Source organism: Heliangelus exortis, chromosome 19 (genome assembly GCF_036169615.1).
Source record: "Heliangelus exortis chromosome 19, bHelExo1.hap1, whole genome shotgun sequence".
Taxonomy (NCBI): domain Eukaryota; kingdom Metazoa; phylum Chordata; class Aves; order Apodiformes; family Trochilidae; genus Heliangelus; species Heliangelus exortis.
In genome coordinates, this window is record NC_092440.1 from 5,180,256 (window position 1) to 5,205,862 (window position 25,607).

General features: G+C 44.9%; 1 protein-coding gene across 7 annotated transcripts in view; it reads right to left on the reverse strand.

Annotated features, from left to right (window-relative positions):
- Nucleotides 1–19,084, reverse strand: part of DGCR2 (DiGeorge syndrome critical region gene 2) — a 46,957-nt gene extending 27,873 nt beyond the window's left edge. For 6 of the 7 annotated variants that reach the window (XR_011729732.1, XR_011729734.1, XR_011729733.1 and 3 more), the window contains exon 1: nucleotides 18,699–19,084. Coding sequence is in view for 4 of the 7 variants with exons in the window: in XM_071763340.1 (XP_071619441.1) it covers nucleotides 18,699–18,777 (79 nt within the window). In the remaining 3 variants the exon portion in view is untranslated. The remainder of the gene's footprint in view (nucleotides 1–18,698) is intronic. The other variant, XM_071763338.1, reaches the window with a different exon arrangement.
- Nucleotides 19,085–25,607: the final 6,523 nt, after the last annotated feature.

The window sequence follows — 25,607 nt, forward strand, 5'->3', positions numbered from 1 at the left end:
AACTGTCTCTTCACCCACACAAGGTTTTCAGTTCTTCAAAAGAACAGCAAAATTTCCAAAATACCAGTCATGCTTCTGTACCCAAAGCCACACTGTTCATAGCTATTGATGGTTACTCACAGCAGGAAAGGATAAGGAATGAAATATCTTAAACTACCTCCTCCCAACAGCACTAAAAACACACTTTCCACCAGCTCTTAAAGCAGAAATATTTTGTATTTTCAAAATTGTTAGAAAATGTGTAATGGCACCATTCAGCTACAAGCAAGCAGCTATTGGAGCAGAGACACAAATTCAGCATTTGCCAACGGCATCAACAACTGCCTAGAAGAGAAAAAAAAGGAAATGCAACCACCTCCAGTGCTCACACACGATGTGATGAGCTGTATAATGACAACAGCATTACCACTCATAAATGAAATTCTAACAAAAAAGGTTTCCTTTTTCCTTTAAGGATCAGATGCAGTCATTGCTATGCTCCAGTGCAAAATTTAATACACTGAAATCTCATTTCAGAACAATTAAATTCATCTGCCAATTGCTGGGAAGAAGGAAGACAAGTAAAACACTGGAAATAGCAGCAATTGTAGTTTTTGCACAGTATAAACTCACAAGACATAATGAAGTTCAAGAGCGTGAGAAGGCAAAAACACTTCAAGCACTGAGGTGTCATTAAACAGATTTCTTCACTTTGCTGTCTCAAAGCACTTGTACAAAATTAACCCTCAACAATCTCACCAAGCACTGCATCCCCCTGCCAGTGGTTACAACCAAGTACAGAAAAATCACATAGCTTGCCAAAGGCTACAGAGAGGATGAACCTGTGAGCAGAAGCCAGATGTCCTGACTGTGCTGCTTCCATTCTTTCACCACACCACCATATTTCTTCCCTAAAACCCAGGCAAAGTGCTGGCTCACCAACACACCTGAAAAAAAAGTCTCTCTTCCAGAAATCTCAGCAATTAACAACCATGTATTCTCTGCTAATACTTCATTTGTTCTCTAGAAACAGCTTATTAAGAACTACAAATTGGCCAGAGGGAGCAAGAAACTCCTTAGCTTTACATAAAAAGAGAAAAAAACCTGAAGTCAGGCTCATACTATGCACCAGTTCTACAAGTTTTGTCCATAACTCAAGATAAAACTTATCCAGTAAAGGCCAAGAATCCCAACACCAATTTGCTGGGACACATTATTAAGTAATACAGCCTGCCCACTTGTCACTCACCTGACAGAAGTCTTGCCAAAGCTACTCCTGGACCTATATTTTGAAATTTTAAAGAAAACTTACAAAGCAGCTGGAAACATAGTTAAACACATACTAGAAATAACAAATATAAAGAGTGCCATACAAACAAAAGGTCTTCACCTTCTTTAGCTGCCAAATATTACTGAAGTTATTCAGTGACAAAACAGACAAGTTCTCAAGGTGGTGGATTAGCTTCTTAAAGAAAGCTTTTGTTTCAAAGGTTTTCCCAATTACATGTTGAATGCCAAGGGTTTCACAGCACCCAGCATGCATTTCAACACAGGACTCAAGCAGCTTTTTAAATTTTCTTTACAGCAGGCTGATTTCCAGATTTTCTGCTAAGTACTCCACACAGACTTTTACAAGAGGCATTATCCACAGGAAGGAGTTCATGACACACGAATAAGATACACACACCCCCCTCTTAGGTTCACATGTTTCAGAAAACAAACTCCTTTTTGCCACTATAAGATGATCCAGGAAGCCCTTCTGGGTTTAATCATCTTCCTGTGTGACTGAGGACATTTTCCTTGTGGAAGCTGAGCTCTGGGAAGCCTCAGTGCATCCTTCCCACAGCAGATGCACCCTTAGTTACCCTGAGCACTGCACCAACTGCAACCTGCATTTTCTGCTGCATTTTAAGTCTTTCAGGTGCATTTCAGGTGCATCTCCTGCTTGCATTTAAACTGGAAATAATTTCTTCTTCATTTCCTTATCTGAAAAAGTTAAGGGATAATTAGTTACTCAAGCCAATTGTTTTATTGGAAAGCAGGGCAGGGAGGATCTATATCCAGTATGTGAGAACTTTATAGCAGAGTAAATCTTATTTTAGAGTTTCCAATATCAAGTCAAGACTGTAACAGGTACATGAGACAAAGTGTTGATTCAACATAAGATCACCTTGATACCTCAGTTTTCTGAATGAATTTGATGAGCTGGCTTTGTCACTGCAAGCTGCAGATTAAACCAAGCTACTGTCTGTCCACATTAATTTCAAGTCAGACCAGCTACAGGTTGTCCCCCCTGCAACCAGAAAGATCCCAACTAATTCAGCAGAAATATAATTGTACAGATCCAATACCACTTAACGTGGAACTGGGGTCTCATAATATCTGTCTGTCACTGAAGCTAAAACATCTGTTAATCTGCTTATTTTACATATATATATTAGGTCTAATAGAAGGAATTTTCTGATGTTACACACATCTCCTCAGAGGCACAACAGTTGGTTTCAGCCCTGTGCTGCCAGAAGCTGCCCTGTGAACAGAGCTGGGACCTTCACCTCCATATCAGAAGAAAAGCCTTGGTTACTGACTGCAGTCCCAGCCCTGACCCACAAAAAGCTGAACCAGGTCACAGCACCACAGGGGGAAGAGAAGCAGCAGGGGTGGAAATAGCTCCCTGGAAAAGGCAAAAAACAGCAAGGTGCAAAAATGCCCACCAAGCAACAGAAGTCAACAAGCACTATTCACTTATCAGAACACTTCTGCAAAGATCAGCTGGGGGGGAAATGAGAATGCTCCAGTGCTGTCTTCACAGGATTATTTATCCTACTTCAATTCGAGACAGGCATTGAAAAAAAAACTTCATCCCAAAGCAATGCTATATCCAATCAAAATACTAGAGGCCTGTCTCAGGTACATACAGTAAACACCTCTTGTAAAGCCTAAGATGAGCACATCAGAGTTTTCCAAATCTAAATGTCAAGCTTGCATTTTCAAGACACTGAAGTTTACCATTATAGGAATCTGTGGAAAAAAGGAACACCAGAAAGACAAATCTCTCCTAAAACAGAAAAATATCCCTGACAGACAGAAGATCCCACTTACAAAGCACATGTTCTGATTTATAAACCTCTAATTGTACAGAAACCTTGATGCTTTGGCAACTCACAATTTAAAAGACATAGATGAAGAGCCAGAGTCCTAAACCAAAGCCTTTGGAATATAAATCTCAATTCAGGAGAGTGCTTTGATACAAGGACTAAACTCAGTGACTGCTATCACCAGTTATGAAATGTTGGGTTCTTCCAGGTGCAATAAGTTGATTTCTCTTTAATTAAAGAGATTCACCAGCCAGCAAAGTCTGATGCAGTAAGATATTCTGTTGGTAGCTAAGACTACAGATGCAGGTTGGATATTAGCATTTACATAGCCAGTACAGAGTTGAATCTATTTCAGTTTTTAATACAAAGCAAAGTCACTTTTCATTTGCTACCCTAATTGTTTGTTCTTGTCTGCCGAGCTTCATTTGTATGGAAATTGAAATCTGATTAAATGCACAAACCCAGCATTTAATGTTATTTCAATTATAAGCTATTACCCAGAAATGCATGTATTGGAAACGATAAGCTCCAAGTTCCTGGTTTGGTTTTGTACATAAGCTTTTAATGAACAATGAGAGTTTTGTGAGTATCTCATGTGTACTTATTCTGGTTGTGTTTCTCAAGGTTGGATCTGGTAGATCCCTCGGCATCATTTTTGTTTACAGACTGAGGGAAAACAAGGGACAGAAATACTTCCTCCTTTCTCAGTGTAAGCCACACATTGTCCCAAACCAGATAAACCAACCTGTAACAGAATATTCTGTTCAGGTTTCAAGAGGCAATTACAGCTATTAAAAGCTGATTAAGCATTAACAAAAACTTTAACTACAAGTGCTTAGGCCAGTAACTCCTCTTATTCAGATTTTAACTAGTCCAACAGGTCTTTCTTACATTTTATAATACTAAATCTACATACTTAAGCCAAGGCCTGTACCTACACGTTGCACTATAGTTTCATATTTTAACACAACTAAGAGTAAATTCATTAAAACTGAAAATTGCTTTTTTTCTTAAATCACTATTTTTGTGTAACCCGACTCATACTTCACTGAAAAACTGTGATCAGATCCCAGTGTCTTCAAGAAGAAGCCTAACACACCAAGTCCTTAGCACCCGGAGACTGTGCTCAACTCAGGTCTGCAAACAAGTACCAGAAACAAAACAACAAAAGGAACACCACACCCATCATCATCACAAAAACACAGAGCTCCATGGCTCATATTTATGCTCCAGAGGAAGCATAACACAACCAGGATTTCTCTAGAGTGGTGTTTACTGAAGCAACAGAAATGTTAAAATATTCTTAATATTCCCAATTCAACAATACCACACTGGTTGTCTTAATTTAGGGCTCAGCAGGTATGTGGAAAAAAAAAAAACCTCCTTAAGCTAGTCCTCTGCTCTTGAAAAGTAGTTTTCACAACCTGGACTTCTTCCAAGTCCACAGGTGAAGTGCTCTGGAGCAAGTACCACATCTCACACATCTCTTTCCAGCTTGGAAAGAGCCAGACAATCCTGCCCAGCCTCTGCTCCTGTGCCCTGATGTCAGCTGCCCAACAGTTTTCAGTGACAGAAAATCTGACTACAAAGTGTATTTGAGGCTGTTCTGACACAGCCTTTGAGCAGGTTTTCTTGTTTCTAACCTCTCTTTGAGATACCACTGATCCCATGCAAAGGCTCCTGAGAATTGTCCATTCAGTATCCATTCATCTCCCAGCAGGTTTCTTTATGTCATTTGGTGAATGAATCTCACTGCCATTACCTGTTTTTGAATTTATCCTTACCCCACACACCACAGCATTCAGTGTAGCAGAGTGAGTGCCTACAGAACTTTATAATAAAGCCACAAGAGGAGAAAAAACAGACCATGATAATGCCACCATACTTTCAAAGGAGAAAATCATTTGTGAGGCTCAAAAGTCACCATCAGACAATTAAATAATCCATAGATTTGGTTTTTTCATTTTTTCTCAATAAAAAATAAAACCCCACTGAATAATTAAAATTTAAAACTCACAGAAGAATTAAAAAGCTAAGGCAGAATAGAACATTTTTGTGTTCAGTTCCACTGAGGAGGTGTTGTAGCTACTCAAGGTACTTTGTAGCATTGCTGGATCAGAGGATACAAGGTACCTTCTCAATAATGGATATTTCCTCATTGCAGAAGACACTGTTTCTTCTCAAGCAAATTTTTTATTTTTTTTCCCATTGTAGAAGCTGCATGACTTGTCTCAAGATGCACTATGGCACTGCCCAGACATTTATCTTTGTTACTGAGAACCTGCCCAGGCACCATCCTTGGGTCATGCACCTCGGGTTGTTCACTGCCCAAGCATCTGCCAGGAGGCTACAAGAGCCCAGAAGTAAAAACCAGGGACCCCTTGCTATTTGCACAGAACCAAACCCAACCACACCTCTTCTCAGGTGTAATTCCACCTCCTGAAAAGAAGAGATTCTGAGATTATAATCCCATTTTTTGAGAACACATCAGTTTCAAAAATAAACATATAACCCTAAAACACATGTCAGAGGGCATTTTCTGCATGACCTCAGCATGCAGTTTCATGAAGTAATTAAAATTGTGACAGCACTCCAGCTAAAAAAAAAAAAAAAAAACAACCTGTAAATCCTTAATGAATAACTCTAATGAACATTCTGTATTACTCAGTGTTCTGTCACAGTAAGTTATGCTGGATGATCCTGACATCCATCAAAAGACTTTATAGCATGGTAAGGGAGGGTAGCAGCTTGCTCCCCCTCACATCAATATTATACTTACACCCTGCACAAGCTTGGAACTGACCCAGTTTCTCCCTGTTCACAAGTATCATTCACTGCAGTTCATTGTCTGCACTTTGTCTGGAGGGCAGACTCAATGTCAGTAAAAAGGAGGGGGGGGTTGGGGAAGGGAGGAAATCAAAACAAAACCAAACGCTAAGGCAGAGCAAGAGACCTGGCACCCAGCCAAAGCAACATCACAGCTTCTTAAATGGGAGCCCTGGCTATGATTTCCTAGGATTTGGAAAATACAGACTTTGTGCTTTATGAATGTGGACACTTATTCCTACAACTGCAACAGAAAAAAATACATTTCCCAATTCCCCAGAACTGTGAAAACCAAAGAGAAAACAAAACTTGCTACTTGAACCAAGGTGAAAGAATATTGTGATTTGGGCAATTCAGCATTCCAAAGCCAAGAAGTTTATTTTTATAGCAGTGAGGATCCCAGCTAAGCAACAGGCTTGTGTTTTTTCTCCCCTAAGAAATGAAGTTATATTATGATAGTAAGTAAACAGGCAGAAAGGAAAAGCCAAACACAGCACTGGCACAGAGAGTACTCAGTACAAACTAAACCAAAGCCATGGATACTCAGGAACTCCTTAATATGGCTCAAAAAATAAAGCCTAAAGTTCTAATAACCTTGGTTCAGGACTTCAAATGTTTGGTAAAGACTTAGGTGGAACTTAAGTGTTTTGTACAACAGTGACAAGTGACCTAAACCTGTGCAGCAGCAAAGTTTCCCTAAAGGAAAGGGAAAGGGTGCAGGACCCTTCCCCTAAAGAAAACCCCATCAGTAAGCAGATACCTGAAAGTGCCAATCACACCTTGCAAATAAACACACCAAACAGTTTCAGGCAAGCTTGAGAAAGAAGTCATGACCAGAAAACCACAGGGCAGTTTTGGAAAGCCAAGAGCCAGTGTCAGGGAAGGAAATGATGACTGCCTTGAACTTCAGAGGGCAGGAAACCCCCCGTGGTTTGCAGTGGCAGCTGCCAGCCCAGCACACCTGCAGAGGACCCACAGGGAGGGAGCTGGGGTGTCTGCCCTGCTGGCAGCTGAGGGAAGGGGTGAGCTGGGTAGCACAGAATGTTCATCCTCCCAACAAATGCAGCAACAGAAAAAAAGTCCATTAAGAAGAACATCAGTAGTGAAATACTCAGCAAGTCATCAGTTCTGTCCAGAAAAGAGCATCACCACACACAGGACTTTCTCCCTCACAAACCACATCACCAGGTCAGGATTATCCCACACACACTATAAATACCTGTACAAACAGGGCTGCCTGGGTGTCTCAGCTTAGCTACTTCCAGGTTCCATCTCCAATCCTCACCCCAAACCTTCACCTTTTTTCTAAACACATCTTTTATGACAAGATCCTCACACTCCATTGCATCTAAATAACTCTTAAAATCTTTTCTTAATGTACATAGATTGTTCCTGCTGACTCCTTCCACCCATGAAGCTGGTGGAAACAAGGAAAAAAAAAAAATCAGGCTGTCAGCTGTTTTCACACATTTTCAGCATTACCTGCACCTCCTTCCTCCCAGAGGGCATCTGCACTGGTTCTTCACCCACACAATCTCCAGTACATTTCACAGTCACCTCTGGGATGCCCAGAACTACCCACTGGTGGCAGCAACTCTAAGCAGACCAGTCTGGTAATGAAAAGTATTTTAAAGCAGTAACATTTATTTATTCATTCAAAGTTCTGACACTCTCTGCACAAGCTGCTTGTTGGAAAGCTTCTAAAAAACAATCTAGAGAAACTTCTGAGAATAGTAATCCAGAAAGTACTTCTGTGTCTTATACCCTGAGAGCTGCCTGCCTGAAACTACACCGTCCCTCCAAAAAAATAGATGCAAACATGCTAAATGTGTCTCTTTCCTCCTCCAACCAACTGTATTATCAGGATTAGGAAAGTACTCATCCCACCAAGCCAGCCAAAAGCAGTGTGAGCTCCTAGGAGAAGCAGTTTTCACTTAAGATCACCAGGAAAAGCAGCTGTATTCCTACAGACCAAGTCAACTGTGTTAGCAAAAGCAAAACACAAAGTTAAAAACCAACAAACACTCTGCAGAGCTCAGCTTTCCACAAAGGAAAGAAAATCTGAATCCCAAGTTTTACATGAACTGTGTTAGTATTTTCTTTAGATCAGGTTTCAACAAGATGACTCTTCAGATGGAACACGATAACAGCTATTCAGGAACTGTCAGAGCAATCAAGGGTAATTTGTAGCCATCATTAATTTGAAAGTAGGAATTGGCAGATTTCTGCAGTATTAGTGAGCTCATTTGCTTTCAGCAAGACAACACATGTGCCTACTTTATATGGGGGAAAAAAAAAGTTAATATCACTGTGGTGGGGATTTTTTCAGCACAGGATTCTGTGGTGCTTAAACATATCCTTAAACTTTCAACATGTGAGCAATAGAAACAAATTTAATGAAAACACAGAACTCAAGAGCAAGCATGTATTTAGGATATTTTGCTGAATTAAAACACAAGAACTGTAATTGTCTTCAATGCCTGGCAAACAGGTGACAAAATCCTATCTCTGAATTCAGATATTTTTAACCACTCAGTTCTCTAAAAACTAACCCAATTTATTAATTTCCAAACCAAATTAGCATCAGAGAAGATCTCCACAGGGCCAGAAGGAGGGTCATGGTCACATGGAAGAATATAACAATCCAGGGAGACAGAAAACCTGTCCATGAGCACTATTCAGGGGCAGGTTACACTAAAACACACTTTTGCCCCTGTTTCCTTTTTTTCTTCCCATCTTGTACAAGACCTGATGCAAGAGCCCTTATTTTTCATAAAGGTTTTTCCAGTGTCTCATTAGCAGATACAGCAACATATTTGTGTTACTGCATTTTAGCCAGTGAAGAGCAAATTTAAGCATACTTCAACATAGAGTAAATTTAAGCATAGTTTCAAGAGAGAGAAAACACAAATGTAGTTCTGATCATCCCTAGATTAAAAGTTGTAACATGTTTTAGAAGCTCAGCACACACAAGGCAAAACACTGCTTGGGCACAAACTCAAACCAAGCAGGTGTTAGAAGAAGGATGATTTGTTTTTCTTTTACAGTAGAAAAAGACACGTTGCTTTGGAGTCAGAAGAAATATTTCTATTTCAATTGCTAAAGAAATATTGGCACAGAGGAAACATACAGAGACTGACTCAGTTTTATGTCAAGTTCTTCTCAGTCACTCAAGGCAATGTCCCACACCATCACCCCAGCTATCTCTCCACTGAGATCTGAGGGCAGAGCTGGGCTGGAGCTGACTTCCATCCCTAGAGATCTAAGGGCTCCATTCAACCACTTCAAGCTTCAGCTGCTGTGGTGCTGCCCACTCTGCAATGCAGATTTGGGGGGCAAAAAACAAATGATGGAGGCTTCAGCATAGCAAAGTGACACCTGAAGCTCCCAGGGTTGCAGCCAGCCCAGAACACCCAGCCCTGTTCTGTCAGAAGCCTCACTTAGTCATGTTTTCTACCAGCTTTTATTCCAAAATAATTTCACTGAGTACCCCAAGCAACTGGCCTCATAGTGGGAAAGATACAAGGAAGCACAGCAGATGAGGTTTATGAAAGACAACACAGGAAAAGAAGGTACAGAAATGAAGACAAAAAAGAAAAATCAGTACATTAAAGGACAAAAGAGCAGGGAATGTCCCAACCATGGCCACCAAAAGCTAATTCTACATTTCTCCCTACCAGCTGGCCTGACAACTGTCACATGCTGATCTATCAACAGATCAGAAGCTCAGTATAATGGTTAGATCAACCAATTTTAATTAACTAGGAGGTTGGATGTTATTTTGTTTAGCTATAGTTAATGAGGCAACTATCAATTTCCATTAAACATTAAATTGTATTTCTAAATAATCTAAATGGTACTCATCAAGCACCAATAATAACTTCCTGGGGAGTTCCATGTAACAAATACCATTAAAATGCTGCTCATCAAACCCAGAATTAGCAGGCTGACCCTTTAATAAAAAGACAAAACTAAAAGCTTCTCAGGAAACCACAAGATGCCAGAGGATTGCACAGTTTGGGGAATGCTGATTAAAGGTTAATCCTAAACTCATGTTTTTAAGCAATGTGGTTCTAGAGTTCTACTAAACAATCAGATGTCCAGATGATCTGTGATTTCTCCTCAACAGATCCTCTACAAAACCACCAGTGGAAGTAAAATCATAGAATCATAGAATCCTAGGGGTTGGAAGGGACCTCGAAAGATCATCTAGTCCAACCCCCCCTGCCAGAGCAGGGCCCCCTAGAGTACATCGCCTAGGAACGTGTCCAGGGGGGTTTTGAATGTCTCCAGTGAAGGAGACTCCACAACCCCCCTGGGCAGCCTGTTCCAGGGCTCCGTCACCCTTACAGTAAAAAAATTTCTTCTGATGTTCAACTTGAACCTCCTATGCTCCAATTTACACCCATTACCCCTTGTCCTATCACTGGTCACCACTGAGAAAAGCCTAACTCCATCTCCCTGACACTCACCCCTTACATATTTGAAAACACTGATGAGGTCACCTCTCAGTCTCCTTTTCTCCAAACTAAAGAGCCCCAGCTCCCTCAGCCTTTCCTCATAAGGGAGATGCTCCACTCCCTTAATCATCTCAGTAGCTCTGCGCTGGACTCTTTCAAGCACTTCCCTGTGCTTCTTGAACTGAGGGGCCCAGAACTGGACACAATACTCCAGGTGTGGCCTCACCAATGCAGAATAGAGGGGGAGGAGAACCTCTCTTGACCTACTAACCACACCCTTTCTAATGCACCCCAGGATGCCATTGGCCTTCTTGGCCACAAGGGCACATTGCTGGCTCATGGGCATCTTCTTGTCTACCAGGACCCCCAGGTCTCTTTCACCTACACTGCTCTCCAGCAGCTCAGCCCCCAACCTATACTGGGACCTCGTGTTGTTCTTCCCCAAATGCAAAACTCTACACTTCCCCTTGTTGAATTTCATCTTGTTCCTCCCTGCCCAACTCTCCAGCCTGTCTAAGTCTCTCTGAATGGCAGCACAGCCTTCTGGTGTGTCAGCCACTCCTCCCAGCTTAGTGGCATCAGCAAACTTGCTGAGGGTACATTCTATACCCTCATCCAAGTCGTTGATGAAGATATTGAACAAATGCAAAAAAGATATTGAACAAAATGCAAAGGTGTGAGCCTGCCAGGCCAGGAGCTGACATTGTACATGAGCCCTGGTGGGGAGTGGAGAGCCAGGAAGGAAGAGGCACTGCCAGGCACCCACCCCACACCTCACTGCTGAAAAACCAGTGGGTTCTGACACCTGGAGAGTCCTGGGAAACTAACAAACTGCTCTAACTGTAGCATGAGGGATGTGTGCACAACGCTGTATGTAGGCAGGAAGAAGAACCCACAACTGCAGAACAAGGAACAGATGGGCAACTAGGCTTAAAACAAACAAACAAAAAATAAAAAAATTAATGTTTGGAGTCTCTGTCACAGGAAATCATAAAAAAAAATTGTGCCAGACAAACATCCTTTGCGAACTGCCTGGGTTAACCAGTTTTTGGGCTGGGACAAGAAGATGGACAACCCAATCTCTCAGTACCCTTTCTAGCCAAAACTTTTTATCAGTCTACACAGACTAAATTAGCAGCCTTTTCCCCATCAGAGGTTATCCCTTGAGATCACACAGGCACAGATCAGCAGAGCCTCTCATCCTGCCTGTCATTAGCCCTGATCTGCTCCTTTTCCATCTCGGGGACTTTCTTGTTCAGGCTTAGCAGTGCAAGAACCCCTGCAAGTGCTTATTTCATTCTGAACTACAAAACAAACTCGAGCACCCAAGTTAATGCCTCGAAGGCAGGAGCAGTGATGCCACTGAGCTGATCCAGGTTCTGCTGGGCCACTCTTTAGGTACCAGAAGTCCAGTTGGGGGTTCAGCAGCTCTGCCCTGGTGCAGTGCATGGGAGCACAACAAGTTCTACTCACCCTGGAAGAAGTTATTTATATGCACATCACAGGATGGAACCAAACCTTATAAAATTTGCAAGAAATGACCACATAAAAACCCAGAGACTCGGGCATTACTCAAAGGCAGATTCTAAGGGCTGTTACTACTCTTGCATTGCAATTCAACATCAAAACCAGCCCTAACAAAGCTAATTTCAGGGGATGGAATAATTCATTGAAGTCTTGGCTGGTTTTGACATTCACTGGGGGATTTTATGTCTTTCGTACTTAGCATCTAAATTTCTTCTCTCTTCAAGCTGGCTGTGCCTTTCCTCCTTTAGTTTGGAGAAAAGGAGACTGAGGGGTGACCTCATCAATGTTTTCAAATATGTAAGGGGTGAGTGTCAGGGAGATGGAGTTAGGCTTTTCTCAGTGGTGACCAGTGATAGGACAAGGGGTAATGGGTGTAAATTGGAGCATAGGAGGTTCAAGTTGAATATCAGAAAAAATTTTTTTACTGTAAGGGTGACGGAGCCCTGGAACAGGCTGCCCAGGGGGGTTGTGGAGTCTCCTTCACTGGAGACATTCAAAACCCCCCTGGACACGTTCCTAGGCGATGTACTCTAGGGGGCCCTGCTCTGGCAGGGGGGGTTGGACTAGATGATCTTTCCAGGTCCCTTCCAACCCCTAGGATTCTATGATTCTATGATTAACTCCTGAGACAGAAGCAGCACTCCCACAGCCACCTCCTCCTGCTACAGAGAGGCTGCAGCACTGCTCCCTTCTCCGTTGCCTCTGCCGTTCCTGCCTAACCCCACACCCAAACTACACCGGGGACACAGAAGCTGCTTCTGAGCAAACCCTCAAGTTCTGCTTCTGTTTTACTGCTCCTCAGAACCAGAGCAATACACACAGGCAGCCCTCTGCCTACTACTCCTGTCTTCTTTATTTTGTAGTCACAACTAGGAGCAAACTCGCTTGCACCTCAAAAACTTTGCCTTATAATTAACGGTCAGGAATTACCAGTCTTAAAGTATCAGACCTGTTAATAATGTCTGATACCTCCCGTCTTTCTGCTACACTGATACCACTCCCAAGGAAGACTTTTCAAATCCACCAGGCTCACTTCGCAGCTCATAACAACAGCAAATGGCAGAGCACAGGAACACAAGGAAAAAAACAAAAAAACAAAAACACAAAAAACAAACAAAAAAACAAAAAAACCCAAAAAAAACAAAACCAAAAACCAAAAAAACAAAAAGCAAAAAACAAAAAACCAAAAAACCCACAAAAACCCCAAAAAAGCAAAAAAACCCAAAAAAACCCAAAAAAACAAAAAACTAAAAAAACCAAGACCAAAAAAGCAAAAAAAACCAAAAAAAGCAAAAAAAAGCAAAAAAAAGCAAAAAAAAGCAAAAAAAAGCAAAAAAAAGCAAAAAAAAGCAAAAAAAAGCAAAAAAAAGCAAAAAAAAGCAAAAAAAAGCAAAAAAAAGCAAAAAAAAGCAAAAAAAAGCAAAAAAAAAGCAAAAAAAAAGCAAAAAAAAGCAAAAAAAGCAAAAAAAGCAAAAAAAAAGCAAAAAAAGCAAAAAAAAAGCAAAAAAAAAGCAAAAAAAAGCAAAAAAAAAGCAAAAAAAAGCAAAAAAAAAAGCAAAAAAAGCAAAAAAGCAAAAAAAAAGCAAATAAAAAGCAAAAAAAAGCAAAAAAAAGCAAAAAAAAAGCAAAAAAAGCAAAAAAAGCAAAAAAAAGCAAAAAAGCAAAAAAAAGCAAAAAAAGCAAAAAAAGCAAAAAAGCAAAAAAAGCAAAAAAAGCAAAAAAAAGCAAAAAAAGCAAAAAAAAAGCAAAAAAGCAAAAAAACCAAAAAAGCAAAAAAAAAAAAATCCAAAAAACCAAAAAAAACAAAACCCAAAAAAACGAAAAACAAAACCCCCAAAAAAACAAAAAAACCACAACCCCCCCAAAAAAACTCAAAAAAACAAAAACCCCAAAAAAACAAAAAAACCCTAAAAAAAAACAAAAAAAACCCAAAAAGCAAAAAAAACAAAAAAAACCAAAAAAAAAACCAAAAAAACCCCCAAAAACCCCCAAAAACCCCCAAAAACCCCAAAAAACCCCAAAAAACCCCAAAAAACCCCAAAAAAAACCAAAAAAAACCAAAAAAACCAAAAAAACCAAAAAAAACAAAAAAACCCAAAAAAAACCAAAAAAACCCAAAAAAAACAAAAAAAACAAAAAAAAACAAAAAAAACCGAAAAAAACCGAAAAAAACAAAAAAAACCAAAAAAAATCCAAAAAAACCAAAAAAAAAACAAAAAAACCCAAAAAAACCCCAAAAAAACCAAAAAAACCTCCAAAAAAAACCCCCAAAAAAACCCCAAAAAAAAACCAAAAAAACCCCCAAAAAAACACCAAAAAAACCCCAACAAAACCCCAACAAAACAAAAACAAAACAAAAACAAAAAAAAAAAAAAAAAAAAAAAAAAACCAAAAAAACCCAAAAAACAAAAAATCACACTAATATATAATGGTAAGAAAAAACCAACAAACTCAAACCAGCAGATTAAGTGGCAAGGGGGCTAGGGGGGAACATAAGACTTATTTTCAGCAACAGTAATTGAGGAGGTGTGATAAAAACCCTTCCTGACTCTCACACATAGGAGCCCCCACTTGAGAACTCAGCTCAGTACAAAGACAGGGACTGCAGTCAGCAGCTGCACTGAGCTAAGGAAACATCACTCACAGCAGCTCCAGCTCAGGTAGAGACAGTGAACAAAAGCAAAATAGAGGCTTCCATTTGCTTACCAACGAATTCCTTTCAGGGCAGCGGAGAACTGGGCCCAGGTCACCTTTTAGGATAGATTTGTGCCTCTGACAAAACTGATCCAATTCAACTGGCCCAAACCAGACACCTTCAGTCACAGCAGGCAAGTGGATCACCTTGAAACAAAGTTGACTGTGGAGTTGTTCAGACTTCCACCCAGAGCTCTGCTTTACGCTGAAGATCTACAACTTCTGACCAAGTGACAAGAAAAAGTTGGCAGTTTAACCACACCTGACACCTGTGCAGTGTCCAGATCCCAACACCCATTGGGAGGAGCATTCTCAAGCACCAAAGCATACAAAAAGTTGAAGCTTGAAGCTGAAGTCGTGGGCCTTTTTAATTAGACCACTTGCACTGGCAAGTCTTCCTGAGCATTGCTGATTAGGTGAGTGGTGCAAAATTTTTAAAAACAGAACTTGGGTAATGAAATTACTTCCTCTGGCTAGCTTTGAAGTGGAGAAAAAAAAAAACCTGCAAGAACAAGAACTCAATTGGCTTTTAGCTGCCTGGCAAATGCTCTAATAAGAAAGCCTGATGACCTACATTCACAAGGCTCTGTACTAAACCACTATTACAAAATCCAATATAAAGCCTGACCATGTTTAAGTGTTTTCCATTAGCAAGCAGCAGTATCTTGTTAGAGAAAGATGAAAACATGTTATTGTCTTCAGCGATTATGATCTTAATTAATCCTCTAAACACTGCTCTGAAACATGTCATCCTGATAGTTCCAGACTGTTTAAGTTCCAACATTACATAAAGACACCAAACTCTTTGCTTTTTGATTGTGCAATGGGATCTCAACAGAAACAGGAACTTCTTACATATTCTCAAACTGTGCTGAAAAAATTCAGAATGATTAACAACTCAGATGACCTTTTTACAACCAGCAGAAACACATTAGTGTTCAGAAAATCATCTGAATCCAAACTAGTACCAGTATTGTTTATTGTAACTCAGCTAAAGCACCACCAAAATATTTTTTCACATCAAGACTAATGTGAAAATATTTTTTCACATCTCAGCCAGCCAGTCAGATAACCTGGAACAGATACCTTGAGTTGCCTTGGAAAATATTTTACTAAGCAAAACCCACCTGTGGTAGATATCCCCAAAAACAAATGTCTGAACACCAGACAGGATGAATTCAGTAAGTGTTTAGTGGAGACATCAACTTAGTCCTTCACTGTACACCCCTATAATTGGAAAAGACTGATACATTCAGCTTCATTTCATATTAGCAGCTTCCAAACACAAGTCAAGGAGAAAAGCTCTACCTAAAAATATCAACAATGCACTATAAAGCAGGCAACTAGTGGAAAGAAGCAGCTTACAGTCAAAACAGTTAGAAAGGGAAAGAGGGAAACACTGGGACAAAATAAAAAAATCCAAGTGCAGATTCTCAAAGACCAAAAATTACCATTAAAAGCCCACAGACTGAGATAAAACTGTCTGTGGTACCTCTGGAAACCCCAATTCTCCACAGCTAGGGCTGATGTCATGGTACATTGGATGTACCTGATGCTGTTAGTGGCAGCAGTAGCTTAAAACATTCTCATATACAAGGCAGAAAATCAGGGAGAAAATGAAATTTTAATTAGTTTGTTCCCCAATTTACTAAAAACAATCTCACCTTAAAAGCAGGGGAAAAAAAAAAAAAATAGTTCCCATAAAATCACTGCCTTTCAGCTTGCCCCAAAAGATACTACAGTTTTGAGGAGGCTTAAAAGAAGGTTTTATTTATCTGAAGAGCACAGCAAGAACATGGATACAAAGCTAGTGTCAAATTAACATGGAAGTACAAAGAGGTGCCTGATTCGCTGGGACTGAATTGTGAAGGGACTACACATTCATCTCAGAGTCCATAAAACCTCCCATCACTCTGCAGCACTCATTTGATAGCTCTAAGTGCAGATTTAAGCTCAGCAAGCTGCAGGCATTCTTTCTAAACCATTAAGACAGTTGCTACAATACCCAGGTTTAAAGAAGCAAAAAAAGAAAAACAAACACCAGCAGGAAAAGAGTGCACGAAGCAGATTTTCACTGTTGGCTTGGTTTGCTTCAGGATCAGCCCACACACTATTTAATCTACTGAGCAGGTGATCCGTTTGAGACAGTAGATTTAAGATATTAAATGAAGCAAGTTAAAAGCAAATGACATTGGCAGAAGGATGCGAGGCCACCCTGAGGGAGGAGGGAGGAGGGAAGAGGCATCACCATGGACAGCTCAGCCACCCGCAGCCAGGAAATCCAGGAGGAATTCAGCAACTCCTCAGCCAGCATCCAGTCCCAGCTGCACCACTACATCCAGCTGGACAGCCTGACATTAAGGTTCAGCAATACACACGGTTCCAGCAAAATTTAAGGAATGCACGTGGAGCTGCCACAGAGGAATCCTAATACTACACGTTTCGAAGGCAGTGGTATCTAACACCCAAGATGAACATCAGATGTTCAGAAGGATGCTTCTACCAGCACGGCCACAGCACCACAGATCTCTGAAACAGGTACATGAAAATACCAACAAAAAAATTTATTTGACTTAAAGAAGTAAACCTCAGTGTAGAACTTGTCTTCATCCATCAAGCACTGGCTGCTGACTGAGATTCAGAATCAAACTAGAGTGACAAATGTTCTGACAGAACAGGGAAAATGCCATTTTCTAATTTCTAGGAGGTTATAATGCCCAACACCAACAGAGCTGAGCATCAAATCTACCCATCTGTAAAAGTGCACAGACAGCTATGAATCTGCCCAACTTTTTCAGCTGTCTGTAGCACTTAGTGCCAGCTAAGAAGTTGCTTGAAATGGGTTTTACACAGTATCTTCTCCCACATAAAAGCCTCTAGCTGTAGTAATACTAGGTTAGCAACTCCATTAATTTTTTGGCTACTGAAGAGCATACCATAAGCCCTATAAATACACTGTACTGCCAAAAAAACAAGCTAAAACACAACAAGACACACACAGGGCAGTTTCAACATCTAAGTTAGTTATTTCACTGTAAACTGCCTACACTGACCCAATTCTGCTTCAGCTCATCTGGGACCTTTTTTAAATGCAGTTCACTAATGCTGTTACGTTGTATTAGTCTGGGTCATAAAAGTTATTTTGAAGAGAAAGAATAAGGAGATTTCAAAGTACAACACTGCTCCTACTCTGCTGTTGACAAAGGAGCAAGTATCACCCAGGAGGAGCAGCACAGGGGGATGGGAGGATGTTTTCCAAACCTGCAAAGCCACTCCAGGCAGAATCAGGCTTTGGCTATTGATGCTCTTTGGCAAGAGCAGCCCAAGAGACGTGAGGGCTCTGCCAAGCTCCAAGCAAGTTCAGCACCCAAAAAGAAACTGCAACCGAGTGATGTAGCCAGAAAAGCAGGAGTTTTCTAACAGCAAACACCAACCATTTCTTTAAAGTTAATCATCTTCACATTTTAAAGCACTGAGCCTGGCAGCTACCACACAAACTCCCTCACTCATCTCCCTAAAAGAAGATGAGATACGAACTGAGATGCAACAGGCTGGGTTTTCGTCCTTTTTCTGATGATCAAATAGCACTTGGGTTTGTCGGCACCCAAGGCCCACACCATAAAAGCAGGGAAGGGAAGGAAGAAGCACCTGAAAACTTGGGTCACGCCGCCACAATTCACTGCGGGTTCGTAGTTTTCTACCGAAGCTTTCAAAGTTGAACTGATTTTTTTTTAACCCTCACTCCCAACCCTCCCAAAACCCCGCCGGTCAGCACGGGGACCACCGCCTCACCCCACACCCCGGCCCGCTCACAGCGCTGATACAAAGCGCACCGAACCCGACCGACCCCCGGACCGGGACCGGCTTTGGCCCGCGGCGACTCCAGGGCCGGTCTCGTCCGGTCCCCGGCGGGAGGGGAACGGCAGCGGCTCCGCACCCTCCCGCGCTGACCTCCCGGGGACGCCGCTCACCGGACCTGACCCGGCTGCGGCCCCGGGGGAGCCCCGGAGCCCCTCACGTCCGCACGGGCCCGGGACCCGCCCGCGGGCTGAGGAGGGAGGACCCACACCCCCGACCCCCGCCGCCGCCGCCCCCCGCCCGGCCCCGCCGCCCCTACCTGGCCGCAGCGGCTCGGTGATGCTCAGCACCAGGAGGAAGAGGAGGAGGAAGGTGCCGCTGTCCGCCTTGGGCACCATTTATCCTCCGTTCATCCTCCCCCGGCGCAGCGCCACAAACCCGCGGGGAGGGACGCGAGGAGCGGCAGGAGGAGGGGCCGCCGCCGGGCCCGCGGGGGGGCCCCCGTCCGCACCGAGCTCTTCCCCTCCGCCGTCCGCCGCCGCCCCCGGGCGGGAACCGGCGGCCCTGGCTGCGGCGGCGGCTGCGGCGGGAGCAGCGCGGGGGTCAGGCGGCTCCACGCTGCGGGCCGCTCCCCTGGCTCCGGCGACGCACAAGATGGCGGCCGCGCCTCCCCGCCGCCTTGCCCCCGCGCCGCCACGCCCACCTCCCCGCCGCGCGCCGCCCGGCCAATCAGCTGCGTGAGGGGCGGAGCCCAGCGCCGGACTCTGCACAGGCCCCGCCCACCTGCGGGGCTCCGGGGGGTCCGGGGCCGTGACCGCACCGGGACGTGATGGGCACCGGGACGGGGTGGGCACCGGGACGGGATGTGCACCGGGACGAGATGTGCACCGGGACGGGATGTGCACCGGGACGGGATGTGCACCGGGACGCGATGTTCACCGGGACGGGATGTGCACCGGGACGGGATGTGCACCGGGACGAGATGTGCACCGGGACGGGATGTGCACCGGGACGCGATGTTCACCGGCGGCATTCACCCCCGAGACGGCCTCCACCAGCCCCTCCGTGACCCCCCGGCATGGTCTTGCCCACTCCCTGCCGCCGACCCGTCGCCGGCCCCCTCCCTCCCTCCGGAATGGCTCCACCGGTGCCCTTTGTCCCCACCGAGACAGTTCCACCGCTCGCCTCTGTCCCCCAGGGACACCTCCAGCCACCGCCGTCCCCCGGAACAGCCTCCGCCAGTCCCTCTGTCCTCTCCAGGCTGGCACCTCCAGTCCCTCAATCGCTCCAGGATCGCCTTACCCCGTTTCCTCTGTCCCCCCGGGATGTCCTCCCCCAGTCCCCTCTGTCCCCACCAGCTCAGCCTTTCCCTGTCCCAGCTTGGGGGCCTCTCCCCCTCACCTCCATCACTCCCAGACAGCCCCTCCATGACAGCCCCAACCCTCCTGCTCTGTCTCCAGAGGAGCCTCTCCCAGTCCCCTCCCTCCCTCCCTGCTACAGCAGAACTTCCCTGTCACCCTGCCTGTCCCTGCTCAGCTGCCACCAAGGGCTGGGGTTTCCTGGCGTTTCCTGGGTTTTCCCAGCCCCTCTGGGCTCTGAGTTTGACTATCATTAGTCTGCTTCATTAACTTGCTCCCACACAGGGGGACACAGTCCCTTTTTACACACATCTGCAGGGATCTCCAGCCATGCAGGACATGCACAGGGGACACAGCAGCACTGGGATGTCCGCCGCAGCCAGGGCCCTGGTCCAGCAGCTCCCAGCACCACAGCAGTGCCAGAGCCAACCAGTATTTCCATGTCTCCTGGAATCACCATGTTCTGAGGCCCAGCCAGAGAGGAAATGCATGAGAGAATTAATTGTGCTGCTCAAATAATTTAAAATGGCTCTGAAAATGACAGGTGCCTTTAGGAATTTGACCCTGGGTGTTGCTGCACGTCAGGCCAGGCAGGGTGGTGGCTGTCTCTGCAAAGAGCCCAGCCTGGGGAGGTGGCACCATCCCCAGAACCACAACTCTCCTGGTGCTGGAGGTCAGCCCAGGTGCAGTTTGGGATCAAAAGGCAATTTTACCTTCAACATCCACAGCCCAGCTTGAGCTGGAATTTCCCCTGACACTGGGGAGCAAAGGAGCATTCCTGATGGATGTTCAGATACCTCTGCTCACACAGCCCTTCTGCCTCACCCTTCTGCTCAGGGAGGTGCTCTTTCCGAAGTTAGATGTAAAGTTCAACATGGCAGTGGAAACTGGTGCTCAAAAAGCACCCAGAGCTGAGACAGCAACAATTGTGAGCCCTGCAGGAGCCCAGGAGGGCTGTGTGGCAGGGGACAAGTGTGCTGGGGGACCTGCTGGAGTGCGTCAAGAGCAGCAAGGGGTTGTCCAAAGATTTAGGCCAAAACCCATTTTTCCAGCTCCCACGTGCTGCTGGATACTGATCTGAGCATCCGTGGGGACCTGAAGTGTGACAACATCCTCCAGCACAAAGGCAGGAGTGAGTGTCAGACTCCCTGGCTTTGTTCCTCCCAGGGGATGCTGTGGGCAGGAGATGCTCTCAGCCCAGCTGCACATGCTGAACCCAGACTGTCCAGGACATTCCTTCTCCACCCCAAGCCCGTGACACCCTGTCACCCATGTCTAAGTAAATGCCCTGTGATGCCTTCAGGGTGAGAGCAGGGCTCCCCTTGCAGACAGGGAACTGGCTGCTTCTCCCTTGCTTTTGACCCAAGAAAATACAGCCCTCATTTCCCCACACCTCAGCCCAGGTGCCAGGTTTGGAGCAGGCACGTGTGCCAGGTGAGCACCACAACCCACACAATGCCCAAATAAACCTGCCCTGAACAGCCCAGACATGCAGGAGCTCAAAGGTGAAGGGTACCAGGAACCCACTACCCCAGGACCAGCCCTGCCCAGCACTGTGACACCAGTGCAGACCAACATGACAGGACTGCCAACACCATGGCCCAGCCCCAGGAGCCCCAGGCAGGGCCACCCGTGCTCCTGCCAGGACACCAGGGGCTGTGTGGGGAAGAGCTGGGGGCAGCCTGATGCCCTGGGCAGGGGGGTGAGGATGGATTGTGCTGGCACAACCACATCCAGTGCCCCTGCCCAGGGGTTGGCTCATCCCAAGCAGTCCTGGTTTCCCACTGGGAAAAAGTATCTCTCTGACCAGAGAGTGCAAAGAAAAAATGTGTCCAGAGTGCCCAAAAAGCAGTGGAGAAAAGGAGTCATGGCCAGGAGGAGCAGAAGGAAGGGGCTGATGGGGAGAGGAGACAAACCCAGCTCTGCCCCTGGCCTGGCTCTGAGCTGGGGTTTGCAGCAGCTACAGGGAGCTGGGATTGAGGCAACAAATCCAACCATGAGGAAATGGGAGCTGTTCCACCTCCCCCTCCCCTGAGTGAGAAGATCCATTTCCTTTATTTTTGCAGAGAAATAGCCCAGTCCTCCAAAACAACAGAAGTCTCCCCAACCACAGCTTCCCTTCTGAGCTAAACCATCAGAGAAGTAAAAAGCAGCACTGAGCCCCACCAAGACCTGCAGAGCTGTGACCCTGGTGGGTGGAGGGGTGGCTACCTCTGCACCCAGGTGAAGGCTCTTGGCCTCAAAGCACAGAGGAAATGAGCCTGGGGCTGGGTGCCTTTGGGCAGTCCCATTGCAGACTCAGCTCCCTGCCACAAGACATGGCTCCTGGGCTGCAGGGGTCTCCAAAACAGCTGGAGCCCCAAAGCAGTGTCCCCACCACTCTGGCCTGACTGGCTGCTCAAATCATGGCATGGGGAGACAGTTTCCCTTCTCACTTCCTCACATCACTAAACCCTGTGCTGCTGCTGCTTGGCATTTTCTTGCCACAAAGAAAGGAGCAGCAGAACTCTCTGCTGTCCTCATCCTCACTGGCTCTTCACTAATGCAACTTGCTAATTACCTCCTGCTGTTCCCCAAATCAACCATAACACCACCTATTTCCCACCCACCTAGAAGAATCCCTTGTGGTCCCTCATCTCCCCTCCTGCCTGGAACAAGGACCCAAACCTCCCACTGCACATGTGAGCACCCTCAGACTCTGCCCATGGTGATGTTACAGCCCCATGTCACACCACAAGGCCCCAGGCCCATTGGGGCTCTCACAGTTTCTTGCAAGCAGCTGGGACCCCACCAGAGCCAGGCCTGGCACCCAGGAGAGCCCTGCTGCTCACCTCCAACCACCTCTGCAGCTTTAAGGAGTCCTGGAGGATATTTTGACTGAGGGAGGAATTGTGCTTGGGTTTTGCACATAGGAAAATGTGGATATACAGGAAGATTGGAAGGAAAATAATCCTCTGAAAAATGGGGGGGAGGGAAAAAAAAACAAACGCAAGTCATCACCAACCAACCAACCAACCAAGATGTTTTTTCACCCTGGATTTGGCCCTCTAAGGTACATTATCTGCTACTACTAAAGGAGCACAAGAGCCTGGCAACAAAGAGCCCACTGATGCTCTAATTACAGACTGCAGAGGCTGATCTGCAGCAGGAAGCACAGACCAGGCCTTACAGTGGGCGTTACAGGAACAGCCCATCTGAAGAGCACTGCATGCCCTGCAAGAGATCAAATTTTATAGCATCTCACTGAAAATAAACTGCATTCCCAGCAAATATGTGGAGGCCCTTCACTCCTGCAGAATCAAAACTGCAATTTTAATAGGGCTGTCTAGGTTAATTCACTAGAGGGCCAACACAAAACCAACACTGTCCCATAGGATATTTAATGCAATCTGCTTTTAAAAATGAACTGAAACATGGAACTAATCATTCTCAGGTATCATATTCCCCTCTCTGTTATTCCAGCTGCATCTCAGTATGAGCACAACCAGTTTGAAAAGCTGTGGAAGACACACACCCCCATCCTGCTCCTGATCCACCTGCAGAAGAGAGCTCCAGCACTCAGCAAATGGATAGGAATCCTCTAACAAAAAGGTGGAGAAGGTTGGGCTCTGGGCTGGATGCACATGTCCAGCCTGTAACCCCACTCCTCCCCATGTTTCCATGTTTGTTCTCTCATCCCTCCTCTCCTCCCAAAAAACTCTCCTCTAATGACTTTTTCCCACTGGCCCAGTCTTGCTACATCCATAAGTAGCCAAATTTGGTGTTTCTGGTACCTCTCAGTGGATCACCTCTACCTGGCCAGGTTCCATGCCCCAGGTGGTCCCCAAGCTCCTCCTCAGTCATCTGGGAATCTCCACCATTTCCCCTGGGGCTCTCTGTAGTGTTCCAGCAGCTCCTGTAACCTCCTGCATCTCTCCACCTACATGTCACATCCACTCCTTACTCCTGGTCTGCTCAGTGACCCAACCTGCAGGCCAGGGCCTCACCATCTTCCTGCATGCCCTAACACACAGGTCCTACAATTCATGGAGATAAGCAGTGTTTGTTGGGAAAGACTTAGTTTTAAAAAAATTACCCAATAACTTGTGTTATTTAGCTTGGTCACTCCTTAAAGAACATCTCTGGAAGCAGAGAAACATCAGTAAACATATTTCCTTTATGTTCATTCCTAAGTACCCGAGAATAATTTCTTACTTAAAGAACAAACTAAGCCTTCAGTTATCTCTGAACTAAAAAAAAAAACAAAAAACAAAACCAAACAACCTTAATTTCTTGTGTTCACAACTCCCAGCAATGCTTTGCTGATAAATTGATTTCCACAAGGTGCACTGTAAAAATTAAGGGATTTTGCACAGTGAGGGTCATGAGTTTGGGAAGTGGCAGTGGAAACCACCCAAGAGGAAGCTCCCCACCAACACACACAAGGCACCAAACAGCCCAGACCTCACAGAAGGCTGCAGGCACTGCTTAGAGCTGCAGGAGATTTTCTGTGGATGTTCCCTGAGTAAAATATCTCCTGATTACAGCAAATCTCAAGCCTGCCAAGTGTTACACAGGCTGCTTTGTACTCAGGAGTGGTGCAAGACATGTACACATCTGGCTTCACCTGCTTCCTGCTAAAAGGTGCTCAGAGCACACACAAGTGTTCATCCCACACTCACAGGTCAGCTCAAACTGGAGCCAGCCCAGCTCTGAGTGCAGGCTATGTATGGTTAAACTGCTCTTCAGAGTTTTTTTTGCTAACTGCAAGAACTAGCCAGAAGTTTCAAAGAACAGGAAGGGAAAACAAAAGCCCCAACCTGGCTCTCATCAAGCCTCACTTCTGTTCTTCAGAATGACACTGCCATCCACACTGGTGGATGAGGCAGATTGTCCCCAGCACCTCTCTGTGTTGTGATCATCAACATCATCAAGTCTTTGGAGTCACATGGCAGCTGTAAAAACAAATCCAAACAAGCTGAAATCAATGTAAAACAAAAAAGCCCCAGAGGCTGATTACAGTGAAGCAATCAATATGCAAAACAATCATCTCTGAGCCATTCTAAGGAAGGTGTTGGTGTGGGCCTTTCTCAAGAACAGCAGAAGCTGGAAGTCAAAACATAACTCCCTCACCCAGTTGGGGTTTAAGAAAAAGCCATCTGCAAAGCCCACAAAAGCAGACAGTCAGAGCTACAAAACAGAGGGGCTGAACAACAAAATGAACTTAAGAACTTCAGAGAAGCCACCTCCTTTCCCTAACAAGCCTATGAAAAAAAAAAAAAACAAAAAAACAAACAAAAATCCATACCAAACAGTTCTAAACACAGTCCCAGTGAAAACATGAAAAGCAGCATCCCATCCCTGCTGAGGAAAGCTGGCTGGAGAGGAGCACAGCCACCCTACACCAGATGGAAACCCACACGAGGCTTGAAAGATCACCTGAGACATCAAACTGGCTGAACAGAGGAACTGCTGGTTCTGAACTGCAGCTTCTCTGGACCCTTTCAGCAATAGTCCTCATCTTTAGCTTTACAAAGCACAGCAACAGAAGACACAGGACATCTGCTGAGGTGAATGAACTGCTTGACAATATTATTCCCCAAAGACCTGCCTGATATGGTTTGCAGGGATGAGAAGTTACTGTCAAAACATACTGGAAAGTTTCTTCCAGTGCTGCTGACACTCAGCAGCTCTTACACTCACGTTTCTCAGGTTCAGCTGCAGAATTCACACGTGCATCAACCACACTCTGGATGCAGTAGGAGAACAGGTTATTATGAAGTGTGAAATGATGTCTGACACAGTATGCAAACTGTTTGCATAACGTAACAACTCTTGACAGACCCACTGTATGTTCAAGAGCATCTGTTTAAACTCCACTTGCAGTAAAG